Raw genomic sequence first — 16,245 nt, 5'->3', positions numbered from 1 at the left:
GGCTTGAAGAGGAGGTCATAAACCTAAGAACTCTTCAGCAGGTAACTCACCCATCTATCTTGTCAATGCCTGTACACAGTCGTCAAGACACAATCACAAGTGTGACAGAATAATCTCCACTTGCTTGAAAAAGTGCAGCACTAACAACACTTGAGAAGCTTGACACCATCCAGGGCAAAGCAGGCTGCTTGATTGGCACCCAATCTACCAACTTGCAGCATTCACTCCATTCACCACTGATGCACAGTGGCAGCAATGTGTACCACCCATAAGATGTACTGCAGTTACTCACCAAGACTTCTCTGACTCATTTGAAACCTAGAACTTGTACCATCTAGGGGAGAACACCATGACTTGCAAGTTCCCCTCCAAGCCTCTCATCATTCTGACTTGGAAATATTCCTAAAGAACAACAGCAGTTCAAGAAGGCAGCTCACCCCTACTTTCTCCAAGACAATGAGGGATCGGTAATAAATACTAGCCTAACCAGCTAATCCCAGATCCCATAAGCACATAAAGTTTTTTGAGGATGTGACTAGAAAGGTTGATGAGGGTCGAGCTGTGGATGTGGTGTATATGGACTTCAGTAAGGCATTTGATAAGGTTCCCCATGGAAGGCTCATTCAGAAGGTCAGGAGGAATGGGATACAGGGGAACTTAGCTGCTTGGATACAGAATTGGCTGGCCAACAGAAGACAGCGAGTGGTAGTAGAAGGAAAATATTCTGCCTGGAAGTCAGTGGTGAGTGGAGTTCCACAGGGCTCTGTCCTTGGGCCTCTACTGTTTGTAATTTTTATTAATGACTTGGACGAGGGAATTGAAGGATGGGTCAGCAAGTTTGCAGACGACACAAAGGTCGGAGGTGTCGTTGACAGTGTAGAGGGCTGTTGTAGGCTGCAGCGGGACATTGACAGGATGCAGAGATGGGCTGAGAGGTGGCAGATGGAGTTCAACCTGGATAAATGCAAGGTGATGCATTTTGGAAGGTCGAATTTGAAAGCTGAGTACAGGATTAAGGATAGGATTCTTGGCAGCGTGGAGGAACAGAGGGATCTTGGTGTGCAGATACATAGATCCCTTAAAATGGCCACCCAAGTGGACAGGGTTGTTAAGAAAGCATATGGTGTTTTGGCTTTCATTAACAGGGGGATTGAGTTTAAGAGTCGTGAGATCTTGTTGCAGCTCTATAAAACTTTGGTTAGACCGCACTTGGAATACTGCGTCCAGTTCTGGGCGCCCTATTATAGGAAAGATGTGGATGCTTTGGAGAGGGTTCAGAGGAGGTTTACCAGGATGCTGCCTGGACTGGAGGGCTTATCTTATGAAGAGAGGTTGACTGAGCTCGGTCTCTTTTCATTGGAGAAAAGGAGGAGGAGAGGTGACCTAATTGAGGTATACAAGATAATGAGAGGCATGGATAGAGTTGATAGCCAGAGACTATTTCCCAGGGCAGAAATGGCTAGCACGAGGGGTCATAGTTTTAAGCTGGTTGGTGGAAAGTATAGAGGGGATGTCAGAGGCAGGTTCTTTACGCAGAGAGTTGTGAGAGCATGGAATGCGTTGCCAGCAGCAGTTGTGGAAGCAAGGTCATTGGGGTCATTTAAGAGACTGCTGGACATGCATATGGTCACAGAAATTTGAGGGTGCATACATGAGGATCAATGGTCGGCACAACATTGTGGGCTGAAGGGCCTGTTCTGTGCTGTACTGTTCTATGTTCTATGTTCTAAAGCAGGTTCCATGAGAAGTGCAACTATGAGAAGAATTCAGCAGTACAATAATACATTTTTGTCTCTGTTGACATGTAGAGCTGAAGGATTGCTAATTGTGGAAAGGGAAATAAAAAGTTATTTTGAGGTGATGAATTAGTAATACGCAAAATTGATATGTATGGTGATAACACTAAGTTTTACTAGGTTATCTACAACTTTGACTTTTAAATTTGTATTATTGTGTAAAATGATCCTGCTGACAAATTTCATTCTCTGAAGACTGTTAATCAACATGTACACAATTCCCTTGCTTGCACATCTCTTTTCTGAATTAGAACGTACAACATTTTGATATTAATTGAAAGCAGTACAAGAATAAAATGTGCTCACTAGAAAAGCACATTGTGCTTTTTTTAATTATAATAATGTCTTCATTTCTTTCAACGTTAGACTTTTGTCAGTACCATGGACAAACAACAGTATGTGGCTCAAGTATTGCTGTGACACTATATGACTCCTGCGACAACAAATCTCTTCTTCTTTCTCTTGAAAATTCAGCCATCTTCTGTCACACACTTTACAGTGCAATTCACTATGTTAGTACTTGCAGTTTTTTTTTCCCACACTTCGCCTGAGACATCATCACCAATTGTTACACCGTTATCACTAATTTCATCAAGATGAGTTACAAACCATCAATTGTATCTTTGGCTGTCCTGTTCAGCTTGAGCTACTTTCACTTTAGGCGAAAACTTAATCAAGTCAACCATGAAAGAAACTGGGAAGTAAAAGCCTTAATGGCTAACGCTGCATTATTACCCTAGTTACTGCTGTAGCCAGGGTTGAAAATTGCAGTGTCACATATCGCCTTCCCATAATATTGAATCTCGATTGTAAATTTGTGGACTTGTTTTAAGACATTCTTCTGTCTTTCACAGCTTGGACAAACAAGCCCTGGTTTTACTGAGGAATCCAACAATCCCACAAATGTAGGAGTAACCTCAGAGGAAAATATAATTGTTCGAATTTTGAAAGATGTTGCTGGTTATAAAGACAGCAGGTGCGTAAATACTGTTGTACTTTGTGTATTTGTGTTGAGGAAAGGAACTAGGTACTGTACAAACTACCTCATGCTTAGCCAAATAACTATTAATGCTCAACTGATTGAGATAAAAAGATGAAGATTCCACAGTGATGCTATCCTAAATGCAAAACAACATTTTCATAGAACTGAACCATAGCCAGTTATTTGAGATAATGGGTACTGCAGATGCTGGAGAATCCGAGATAACGAAGTGTGGAGCTGGATGAACACAGCAGGCCAAGCAGCAGCTTAGGAGCACAAAAGCTGACGTTTCGGGCCTAGACCCTTCATCAGAAAAGGGGGTGGGGACAGGATTCTGTAATAAATAGGGACTCCCTTTTTGGCCGACCTATTGCCTCCTCCTGCTCCTGCCGCACCAAATTCATCTCCTCCAATCTGGACTCCATTTCTCCCCCCCCCGGTCCAGGAACTCCCTACCTACATCTGTGACACCACCCACGCCCTCCACCTCCTCCAGAACTTCCAATTTCCTGGTCCCCAACACCTCATTTTCACCATGGATGTCCAGCCCCTATACACCTGCATTCCCCATGCAGATGGCCTAAAGGCCCTCCGCTTCTTCCTGTCCTGCAAACCTGACCAGTCCCCCTCCACCGACACCCTCATCCGCCTAGCTGAACTAGTCCTCAACCTCAACTTCTCTTTCAATTTCTCCCACTTCCTACAGACAAAAGGGGTGGCCATGGGTACCCACGTGGGCCCAAGCTATGCCTGCCTCTTTTTAGGTTATGTGGAACAGTCCCTCTTTCGCATCTACACAGGCCCCAAACCCCACCTCTTCCTCTGTAACATTGATGACTGTACTGGCACCACCTCATGCTCCCAAGAGGAGTTCAGACAGTTCATCCACTTCACCAACACCTTCCACCCCAACCTCAAGTTCACCTGGACCATCTCCAACACATCCCTCACCTTCTTGGACCTTTCTGTCTCCATCTCAGGCTACCACCTGCAAACTGATGTCCATTTCAAGCCCATCAACTCCCACAGCTACCTGGAATACACCTCCTCCCACCCACCTTCCTACAAAAATTCCATCCCCTATTCCCAATTCCTTCGCCTCCGCCGCATCTGCTCCCAGGGTGAGGCATTCCACTCCCGTACATCCCAGATGTCCTCGTTCTTCAACGACCGCAACATCCCCCCCACAGTGGTCGAGGCACCCTTGACCGTATCTCCCGCATTTCCCGCACCTCATCCCTCACACCCCGCCCCCCACAATAACCGCAAAAACAGAATCCCCCTCGTCCTCACATACCACCACGCCAACCTCTGGATACAACACATCATCCTCTGACACTTCTGCCATCTACAGTCCGACCCCACCACTAAAGACATTTTTCCAACCCCGCCCTTGTCTGCTTTCTGGAGAGACAACCCTCTCCGCGACTCCCTTGTCCGCTCCACACTCACCTCCAACGCCACCATATCCGGCACTTTCCTCTGCAACTGCAGGAAGTGCTACACCTGCCCCTACACCTCCTCCCTCACCCCCATCCCAGGCCCCAAGATGACTTTCCACATCAAGCAGATGTTCACCTGTACATCCGCCAATGTGGTATATTGCATCTGCTGTACACAGTGTGGCTACCTCTACATTGGGGAAACCAAGCGGAGGCTTCGGGACCGCTTTGCAGAACACTTACGTTCAGTTCGGAATAAACTACTGCACCTCCCAGTTGCGAACCATTTCAACTCCGCCTCCCATTCCTTAGACGACATGTCCATCTGGGGCCTCCTGCAGTGCCATAGTGATGCCACCCGTGGGTTGCAGGAACAGCAACCCATATTCCGCTTGGGAACCCTGCAGCCTAATGGTATCAATGTGAATTTCACCAGCTTTAAAATCTCCCTTCCCCCTACTGCATCCCAAAACCAGCCCAGCTCGTCCCCGCCTGCCTAACCTGTTCTTCCTCTCACCTATCCCCTCCTCCCACCTCAAGTCGCACCTCCATTTCCTACCTGCTAACCTCATCCCATCTCCCCTTGACCTGTCCTTCCTCCCCAGACTGACCTATCCCCTCCCTACTTCCCCACCCATACTCTCCTCTCCACCTATCTTGTCCTCTATTCATCTTCGGTCCGCCTCCCCCTCTCTCCCTATTTATTTCAGAACCCTCTCCCCATCCCCCTCTAGGCCCGAAACATCAGCTTTTGTGCTCCTAAGATGCTGCTTGGCCTGCTCTGTTCATCCAGCTCCACACTTTGTTATCACAGCCAGTTATGTGGTCATTTTTACCATAGAATCATGAAATGATGACAGCACATAAGTGGGTTGTTCATATCATCTCCCTGCAAAAGCAGGACACCTAGTCCTACACTTGACACCTTTTTCTTTTAGTCCTATACATTCTTTTTTTTTCTTCAGATAGTCATCCATTCCTATGTTGAAAGCCTTAATTATCCTCACCATTTGCTGTGTAGAGAAGTTCTTCCTCATGTCACTGTGCTTCTTTTGTCATCACCTCGAACTAGTATCTTCCCTTTTTCTTGATCTTTTATTTTCCACAGTTTCATGAGTTTATTTTTTGTTACAGCAAATTTCCTTAATCACACTTATACAGAAATTACTTAAATATTTACATCATCAATCAGAAAACATATGTGTTCAGAGCGCAATTCAAAATCATGAATAATTATGGTATAGGATGAGGCCATTTGGAATTTTGGCTTAGTATCAATTACCTACCTCTGCCCCATAACCCAGCACATTGTTTCTATTTAAATAATCATCTCATTCCCTTTTGAATGGCTGCATCGAATCTGTCTCCACCACACTTGCAGGCACTGAGTTCCAGACCCTAACCACCCGGTATGTAATAAAGCTTTTTTTAACCATCTAGCATTTGCTTCTTTTGCAATTTTTCTTTTAATCTTTATCCCCTGTTTGTTGATCAAATGTGAATGATTTCTCCCTATCTAAACTATCCAGATCCCCCATGATTTGGAAAACCTAGTCAGACCTCCCCTTAGCTTTCCCCTCACAAAGAACAACAGTCCCAAATACTCCAATCTAAATCCATAACTGAAGTTTCTCATTCTTGGAACCATTCTCATAAACATTTACTTGTTATGTTTGAAGTGTTCAGATTCTTCACATTGTGTTGCCTAGAACTGTACATGATACTCCAGTTCCTTGATCAGTACCACATCTAGCTAGAACCAGCAAAGGCTGCAGAATGAAGAAAAAGAAAGAGTGAATTTCAGTTAAATTTGATTTTGATCTCTCTGTTGTCCAACTGGGCTTCCTGACATTTTGCCATAAAGTCTTGGTAAATTTTTTTTAATAGAAGAAAATCATTAAGAAATTTCGATATGTAATTTTTCATTATATTAGGTAACCCTTGGCCTTGTTGCCCATATATTTGTAAGTGGTTTAAACAGATGCAGTATTTGCATAAATAAGGAAAAAATGTACATGCTGTTCTTTTGCAATGTTGTGTTCTTATATAAGTGAGCAAGGAGTTTCTGCAAATATATCTTGGAATCTATGTGAACAATTAAGAAATTTAGCATGCACTGATATTTTCATTGTATACCAGTTGTAAATCAGTTAGTACAAATTTCCTACTGAACTAAAATCAGAACAGCACTGTAATTGTAATTGTTTGCAAAGCTTTCGAAGATATTCTAGGTCATTTAAACTAGGGGTTCAACTTATAAACAATTTTCAGTGAGATGTCACTTTCAGCAGATAACATCCGAAGCAGACAGGGTTCTTGGGTTTCTGTGGACAACTTCTGGTATTGCAACAAAAATGTCAGAGCCATAGCTTACCAAACACGGTTTCATCTAGTCCCATTGTGTGTAGGATTCTTAATTGAAAGAAATACAAATAAGATGTGCTACATGTATCAGTGTGGAAAGTAGATCAGTGTCAAACCTTGATCGAAAATTTAGAATGTGAATCGTGACAGCAAAATAGGAAGAATTAATTGACTGATCATGTACCATAAAAATGGAAGGTTGTGGTGGGTTTTGCCATTAACAAGTATGTGGTTCTCACCAGCAATGACAAAACACAAAGCAATTATCTATAGAAACTACAAAGACTATTTGTTTCCAAGGCGGTATATCAATACGTTTTCTTCCCAAGGACAATCCTACACAGCAAAAAGCTGCCAAAGAAAATAGTGACAGCTCCACCTCTAGAAATCTTGAAGAGCCATTTTTAGATTATCTTAATTTAAATGTTTTGATTATTGAAACAGCTGCTTCATGAGATTGTACCTGGTTATGGCATATGGATAATGATGGGATAGTATAGAGGGAGGGGCTTAGATTAGTTCACAGGTCGGCGCAACATCGAGGGCCGAAGGGCCTGTTCTATGCTGTATTGTTCTATGTTCTATGTTTACCAATGCTACCCAGAAAATCTTGACAGAGTATGGATATTAGTCTGTGATGCTTAAACAATTCAAATTTACTTCTGAAATATAATGGAAAATTCTTTTTCATGGAGCATAGTGGAGTTTTCCTAAAGACATTTCAAACGGAACAATGCCAAACAATCATTTGTTTTTCATGACTATTCTACAAGCAAACAAAGCAGTCATGTTTGTGAAGCAGATGATTTATATATCCAATAAATATGACTTTTTCACTGTTTGTTTGTTAAGGGATGAATGTTGGTTGGTTCATGGGACAACTCCAAGGCATTTTTGAACACCTGCAGGATACATGAATTGGTAGATGGGGCCATAGCATCTCTTCAGAAAGATGGCCATTTCACTAACGCATTGCTCTCAGGTTTCAACTTTTGAAACACGTCTCAAACCTGAAAGTTATGATGAGAAAGCAGTAGTGCATTTAATTGAGCCAATATAATGTAACATTTAATGTCCTTAGAAACAAGAACAGATAACGGATTAATAATTTAGACTTCATCATCTAAATATGGATTGGATCGAAGTTGAAGTGATCAATGAATGGTAACAAAGTAGATTTTTGTTTGTGCTAATTTTGTAACTTAGAATATACCTATATATTGGAATCTGTAAAGTTAATCCCCATAATTCCATCAGCCATTGGGGCATGGAGCCTTTGGCTCAAAATATCTCCTATAGTGCCACTCGGAGGCTGTCTCCAGTGAGCTTCTGGAGAGTGATGGTGGAGGAAGGATAGTCCAATGACTTTAAAGCACTGGCCATTGCAAAATCACCCTTAGGTGGCCTTATTGCACTAATTGGTTACTTTGTTCTCAGTCCCTCGAGATAAGGCTTAATGAATATGTAGATAAGTTTCTATGATAAGCTGATATCAACAATCGTTTGCTAGTACTCTGGTACCTTACCATCATGTGCATATTGTTAATGAACACTCTTTAAATGTAACCTAGACGGCGCTCTTGGACTGCAATGGTAATGTCTATACTTCCGAGCCAGGAGGCCCAGTTTCGAGTTCCTCTTACCCCCGGTGTGTTCTGAACAGTTTGATTAAAATATCTAATAGTAATTTAGAGTGGTTGTTGTGGTATGGTAGCAGAGTCCCTGCCTCTGGGCCAGGATATCCAGGTTTAAGGTACTCCTGCTCCAGAAATGTGGAGTTACAGCTCTGAGTAGGTTGATTAGAAAATATCTATTAAGGGCACTTGTGGCGCATTGGTTCGTGTCTCTACCGCTGAGCCGAAAAGCCCGGGTGGAACTGTCTGTGCTGGTTGATTAGGAAAATATCTAAAACTAGACTAGAATTCTGTCATATGTTGTCTGAAGAACAGAAAAATCAATATTAAGGTAGCAGCACTTGAGTTATCAGTCTAGGTTAGATTGAGTTTTATGAAGGAAACTGAAGAGAGACAAGATTGAACAACTATGTGGCAAGATTGAGGAAGAAAGAAATTGACTGAAAACAGTAATTGAAGACTTATCCAAAGTGAGGTAAAATGAGGCATCCTCCAAAGTGGTAGCGAGTCTGTGCCTGCTGAACAATCCTTTCTCTTTCCTAAGTCATTTGATACTGTTGAATGACTGATGCAGGAGGTTCAAATGATACTGTGGAAGGTGCAATGGAACAGCCTCAGATCTCCAACCAATGCAGCAATAACTCGCAGTCAGTACGATTTTTATACAGAGGAGACCCCATTGCTGAGAAAATCCTAATCAGGCAAGATCACAATGAAATCTTGGCAGATTTTCAGTCCATTCTAGCAGATTTTGATGTTATTTTAGTTCCATGACCCTCATGATTGGATAAAACAGGACTAGCTGTGGATCCCAGCTGACCATTAAGAAATATTTAGTGTGATCAATTCATGCAATGATACAGCCTTGAGGGATGAGATTATTTGAATGCCAAATTGTATTCTGCACAAGGCTGATGTTCGAACAGACAATTCTGTGTACCAGACAGGATGAGCAAATTGCACATAACTGAAATGTTATTCACCACAACTTCAAGGCTGAGACCTAACTAATTCTGTTTCAGTATCCTACAAAATTCACCTTGTAAATTATCTGCCATAACACTATACCATTCCTCTATTCGATCTCAGCTCCAACTTAGCACGCATCATTCCAAGAACAACTCGCTGCTCAGCAAATATCATAGAATTCACTGGTATTCCTTGTGCGGTGCTATCTTGAAATGTCCTCCGCAGGGTCTTGAAGGTACAGTTGATGCTGACATGAGAAGTTTTCCTCCAAGAGGAAGCGCAGTGGAGATCATGACACTCGGCCATGCCAGCCTGGTCTGAGTTTGTCACCTGGGTTAATATGGCGGGTTGGTTAGCAAATTAGGAATGTTGGGGTTGATGGTTCCTTGGCAGGATGATGTGAAATTGGCTAAAAGATAGTACACAGAGGGTAAGTATATATGGGCATTTTTCAGACTGCAAAGGAGTTGAAACTGGTGTTCCCTAGCAATTGGTGTTGGGACCCTTGCTTTTTCTGATCTACATAAATGATTTGGAGATGGATATTCTTTAAATTTGCAGATGATGTTAAGCCAGGCAGAATTGTGAATTGTGAGGATGATGCTGAGTGACTTCAGATGGACATTGACAAGTCAGTCAATAGGCAGACACCTGGCAATTAATTTCAAAGCAGAGAAATATCAGGTAATACACTTTGGTAGAAGAAACTTGAGGAGACGATACTGACTCAAAGGCACAACTTTGAGAGAAGCACAGGAGCAGAGGGGTTCAGGTACATGATTCTCTGAAGGTGGCCAGGCAAGTTGAAACAGTTGTTAAGGCTTACAGGATCCTTGGCTTTTTTAAATAGAGGCATAAAGTGTAAAGGCAAGGAAGTGATGCTACACTTCTACAAATCATTGGTTAGATCACATTTGGAATATTGTGCTCCGTTCTAGGCATGAAGAATTTTAGATACTAGGAGAGATGAGAAAGATTGGGCTTATTTTCCTTGCAGCAGAGAAGATTAAGAGGTGACCTTACTGAGGTGTTCAACAATCATTCAAGTTGCTATAGTCTTGCCAGATTATAGTGTTGCTGTCTTATTAGGGAGAGGCGAACAACTGGTGGTGATTTAACCTGAGGGCCAACACACTTCAGGCGAGGGGACAGGTTGAGGAGGAGAGTCCTTTGTGGTAACCTCAGCCAATGCAGGAATTGAACCCAAACTGTCAGCATCACACCGCTTCACAAACCAATGTCCAGCCAACTGAACTAAACTAATCAAACAGGGAAGGAAGGATATTGTGTTTCCACTAGTTGATATGTCAGTACCCAAGGATCAGAAGTGCTGAAGTGTCCTGTACTGGATCAGAGATGTGTCATGACAGTTCTGAGAGGCTGATAAGGTGGGAGACTAAATATTGCTGAGGTGTGTTGGTCTGTTTATAAGGCATTTAACCAATGATAATAACAGTTAAATGACAACTCGGCACTGCTTAGAAAGTATCTTGCCACATTGCTTTTGAAAAGCATAAAAGATAGTACGAGTTGCTTCCAATTTTGAATTAAGTTGGCTGTACTTATCATTCCAATTCTGCCAATCATCTCACCATAGTCCATGTCACTTGGAATCCAGTAAGATTCTGCTACACCATTTTGAAATGTTGGAATTGTGACTGTAACTCAAAGGAGCAAAAGTGGACCATTCAGCCCATTGAGTCTGTTCTGCCATTCTTTGAATGTCTTCGCCTCAATAGACCTCTGCAGTAAAGAATTTCACAGATTTATAACATTCTGAGAATATAAATTCCTCCTCAATTTTGTCATAATGGGTCACCTCCTATTCTGAGATGATGCCCCTAGTCCTGTACTTTCCCACAAGGGAAAACAACCTTTCTTCACCTACCCTGTCAGATACTTTCAGAATCTTGATTTCTTTTTCAAAAAGGTCTCCTTTCATTCTCTGTATTACAAACAGTAAAGTCCCAATGTACCCAGTGTCTCCTCATGAGACAGTCCCTTGTACCTGATATCAGCCTACTGAACATTCTCTGGACTGCCTCCACTGCCAGCATATCTTTCCTTAGATAAGGGGCCCAAACCTGTTCACTAGTATTCTGACTAATGCCTTGTTTAGCTTTAACAAACCTCTCTAATTTTATACTCCTTTTCTTTGAAATAAAAGCCAATGTTCCATCTGCCTTCCCTAGTACTAGTTGAATTTGGATGCTGGTTTTTGGTCATTCACGGACAAGGACTCCCAAATTACCCTGTGGTGTAGCTTTCTGCGGTCTTTCTCCATTTAAATAATATTCAGCTCCTCTATTCTTCCTGCCAAAGTGCATAACCATACATTTTCCCATTCCATTTACCAAGATTTTGCCCACTCACTTAAACTGTCTGTGTCCCTCATGCAGACGCTTTGTGTCATCCTCACCACTTGTCTTTGGACCTATTTTTGTGTCATCTACGAACTTGGCTATAGTGCATTAATTTTCCACATCCAAGTTACTAACAAACATTGTAAATAATTGTAGCCCCAACACTGATCCCTGTGATGGACAACCAGTTACAGGGTACCATCCTGAAAAAGCCACCCTTATCTCTACTCACTGTCTTCTATTAGTTAGGCAGCCCATGCTAATATACTACTAAAAACACTATGGCCTCTTAGTAAGAAGCCAAATGTGTATTATCTTATCAAGCGCCCTTTGAAAATCCAAATATATTACATTTTACCTTGCTTTTACCTAACTTGCTTTTTACCTCCTCAAAAAATTTTGATAAATTTGTCAGGCATGATTTATCCTTCATGAATCAGTGCTGACTCTGCTTGACCATGTTACACATTTCTAAATATTCCACTATTACATCCTTTATGATCGATTCTAACAGTTTTCCAATAACAAATGCTAAGCTAACTCCCTATAGTTACCTGGTTTTTATCACCTTCTCTTTTCAAATAAAGGTGTTATATTGGTACTTTTCCAATCCTTTGAGACTTGCCCAGAATCCAAGGATTTCTGGAAGATGTCAAGCTATTCACTATTTTTGTAGCTTCTTCCTTTATTATACTAGATGCATCCCATCAGATCCAGAGGAATGATAAGTCTTTAGCTCCATTAGTTTCCCAAATACTTTTTCTAACTTTAGTCATTGTATTAATTTCCTCTCTTCCTTTTACCCCTTGAATATTCAGTAATTTTGGAATGGAACTAGTGTCTTCTACTGTGAACATGTGGAGGTGCTGGTGTTGAATTGGGGTGGATAAAGTCAGAAGTTGCATGACATCAGGTTTAAGTCCAACAGGTTTATTTGAAATCACAACCTTTTTGAGCGCTGCTGCTTCATCAAGAGATCTGACAAAGGAGCAGCACTTTAAAAGCTTGTAATTTCAAATAAACTTGTTGGACTATAACCTGGTGTCATAAACTTCTGACTTTCTACTGTAAAGATTGATGCAAAGTGTTTATTCAAATCTTTTACCATTTCCTCCTTCCCAGTTATTATTTTCTCAATCTCATTCTTTAAAGGGTCTCTGTTCATTTTGGCTTCTCCCTTCCTTTTTAGATATTTAAAGAAGATCTTGCTGCTCTTCTTGATATTACCTGCAAGTTTACCATCAAAATTATTTTCTGCCTTTTTTGTCAATCTTCTGTTAGCTTTGAAAACTTTGCCAGTCCTCCTGTTTATCACTAATCTTTGCCACATTGTATGTTTTTTCTTTCTACCTTATGCCATCCTTAACTTCCCTGGTTAATCATGTTTGATTTATCTGCTTCCTAGAATTCTTCTTCCTTGCTATATCTTTGAGGTGAGTCATGAACTGTTTTCTAAAATGTCTGCCCTATTTTTTTATTAGATTCACTACAGTGTGGAAACAGGCTCTTTGGCCCAACAAGTCCACACCGTCCCTTGGAGCATCCCACCCAGACTCATCCCCCTCTAACCCACACACCCCTGAACACTACGGGCAATTTAGCATGGCTGATCCACCTAGCCTGCACATCTTTGGACCGTGGGAGGAAACTGGAGCACCCGGAGGAAACCCATGCAGACACGGGGAGAATGTGCAAACTCCACACAAACAGTTACCAGAGGCTGGAATCGAACCTGGGTACCTGGTGCTGTGAGGCTGCAGTGCTAACCACTGAGCCACTGTGTCACCCCCTCGTTGTTCTTCAACCTTCTTCACTACTAAACTCCTTTCCTTGACCACTCCATCCTTATTCCTTTGTAATTGCCCTTATTTAACTCTAATAGAGTTATTTCCAAGTCGAAGTTCTTTCCAGTCGAACTGAATGCTAAATTTACCATGTTGTAGTAATTGCTTCCAAGAGGATCCTTTACTTTGAGATAATTTATTAAACCTGCCTTGTTACAAAACACTAGATCGAAAATAGTTGGATCACTGGTTGGATTCACAACATATTGTTCTCAATAACTGTCCTAAAACACATTATGAATTCTTTCTCTGCCAGTCTATCTCAATCTATGCAACCGTCCATGATTAATGTACTGCTTTTGTTACATGCCCCCATTTTCCCCTGATTTATTCTCTGTTCCACCAACTAGCTACTATTAGGGGCCCTTTAGACTACATGTCAAGAAGATTGGAGGATTTTATTGTGAGTTTTGTATTTCAGCTATGCCAAGAGATTGATCAGCTTTCTTCTTTTTCACGTTCATTTATACTGGGCAAGGATGAGTCTGTTTCTTTAGAGATTTATAACTAAGAGACACATGTTTTTGGGCACTGTTTCGTCAGTTCAGAAAGATGATCTAGGTGGTACTCAACTTTTTGTTTATTTGCTCAGAGGAGGCAGGCATTGCTGGCTAGGGCAGTATTTATTGCTTATCATTACAAATCTGTGATATAGTTCGTCAAGATCCCTCTGTTTCACTTCCAGAGCACTGTTAGCAGAATTCTTCACCTTCTCTTATGATGATGCTAGATTATGTGACTGGCATCATTCATAAAGAAGCAGTACATGCGGCTGTTGTATAGTGATAGGAAGTTTGTTGTACTTCCAGCATTGTCGAGTGTCTGCAAGAATCTTTCAACAGGCAAAAGTCAGAATGAATCTAATGAGATTGTACAAGTTTATAGGGAACAGCAAACTCTGCATATGCAGGAAAGCCCTTCAGCAATACTGAGTCATGAGAATGATGCTCTACTTTTGTATGAGAGCCCAGAAATTTCATTATTTTCATTGTGTCCCAAATATACTGTCTCAGAAATTGCAGCAATTAATGTTGAAGTGCCTCTTTTATCTTGTTTCCATTAAGAATTCTTTGCAATAATTACAAAATAGTATTGTCGGCCGTGAAAGCTCCAACAATAACAAATAACTAAAAGGGGACACAGTGGCATGGTGGTAATGTTACTAAACTAGTAATCCAGAACCCCAGGCACATGTTCTGGTGACATAGTTTGGAATAAAAAGCTACCCAATGGCAGCCGTGCAAGCAATGTCGGTTATCATAAAAAACAATCTCGTTCACTCATGTTCTTTAGGGAAGGAAATCTGGTGTCCTTACCTGGTCTGGCTCCATATCCACAGCAATTTGGTTCACTCTTAACTGCACTCTGGGCAGTTAGAGATGAGCAATAAATACTGGCCTAGCCAGTGACATCCACATCCTGTGAACGAATAAAAAAGAACAGATTTGTAATTAGTGCAATAATCACCCTTTGCTTCCAGTGAAGAAGTTAAAGAATCTAGATAAAGAGATCGAAGGTTAGAAAATCCTGGCAAGCCAAAGGAACATGCAATGAATCCTACAGACTGGTGTTGTTGGGTGTAGGTTTTTTAAAAGGGGGCAGGTAGAATTTTAACTATTTTTTTTCAGTCAACTTGTTCAGAGATGTTATAACATGTTTCTGGAGTAAGTAGAACTTGAACCCAGATCTCCTGAATTAGAGGTTGGGATACTACTACTGCACTACAAGATCCATTCATAGAGCTATGTGTTGAACGTTCACAGCTGTTTACTTTAGATTAGAATTTACCTATTTGTAGTAGTAGTTCTTGCTACATACTGGAACCTGGCCAGTGTTCTCTGTTAACTTGATCCAGCAGGTAGGTAAATTGGGGCTTTGCATGATTTGTTTGAATCATTAACTTTTGTGGCCACCTTGTGAGTAGTGAGGCTTGAGCATTAGTGCATTTTTCCAAGTAAGTCATAAAAGTAGAAATAGAAGATTCCATTGTGGAACTCAGACCACCCTGGAAAATTACCAAAGAGATGAGAATGCAAAGGGGCATCATTCCAATGTATCTCCTGTCTCCCACAGCGTCCCACCGCTTCTGCATGGCTCTAGGACAGAAGTTCAGCATTCTGGGGCCTTCATGGTAACCCATTGATACTCAAAGTTATAACTCCCCACGATATGTTGTTATTAGTGTAGATTCGTGTTCAGGCAAACCTAGTTTATATCTTTCCTTTATGTAACTTTCTCCTCTTCTATTTTTGATTGCTCAGGCAAGTATATCACTTTGACTTTGGACATCAATACTTCTATGAGACCAGGAAGGAACACACTGAAAATTGCATTAATAACTTGGCAGACTGGTAAGAGAACATGTTTGTTTTTATTAGGTGTAATAGCATCCTGGCACAGTGAGGCATGTTTCCCAGTTAATAGTGGAGATGCGAAGGCCATCATTTTTCAACTCATTCACAAACTCCATACTTTAGTCACTGATTCCAATCAAAACAACTGCTTACTTCCAGTCTTAACATCTACTGCATCCAGTCTCTGCCACACAACTACAGATAGAGTTACTCCAATCTCCTGTCACTTGTATTTTAGCATTTGCTCCCGGTTGGCCAAAACGTCCCATTGAAAAATTTCAACATTTGATCAAATTTCCTTCATGGCTTGAACTCTTCATCCCCTATAAATACCTTTACCTCAGTAACTCACTGGGAACTTTGTGTTCCCCTAGCCTCTGGTTTTTTAATTCCACTTGCCTACTTATTGTCAAATATGACTTCAGCCATGAAGGTCCTCAGCTCTGGGATTTCCCAAGTCCCTCCACCCAAATATCGGGTTTTCATCATTTAAAACT

General features: G+C 41.4%; 1 protein-coding gene across 3 annotated transcripts in view; it reads left to right on the top strand.

Moving 5' to 3' along the window:
• The window catches only part of LOC125463318 (uncharacterized), an 87,224-nt gene that overhangs the window by 68,281 nt on the left and 2,698 nt on the right, over window positions 1-16,245 (top strand). For all 3 annotated transcript variants that reach the window (XM_048554484.2, XM_048554485.2, XM_059654529.1), the window contains 2 exons: window positions 2,651-2,772; window positions 15,656-15,745. In XM_048554484.2, coding sequence (XP_048410441.1) covers window positions 2,651-2,772; window positions 15,656-15,745 — 212 coding nt within the window. The remainder of the gene's footprint in view (window positions 1-2,650; window positions 2,773-15,655; window positions 15,746-16,245) is intronic.

This window comes from Stegostoma tigrinum, chromosome 25 (assembly GCF_030684315.1).
Source record: "Stegostoma tigrinum isolate sSteTig4 chromosome 25, sSteTig4.hap1, whole genome shotgun sequence".
Taxonomy (NCBI): domain Eukaryota; kingdom Metazoa; phylum Chordata; class Chondrichthyes; order Orectolobiformes; family Stegostomatidae; genus Stegostoma; species Stegostoma tigrinum.
The sequence above is the reverse complement of the archived record's forward strand: the minus strand, read 5'-3'. Positions and strand labels throughout refer to the sequence as shown.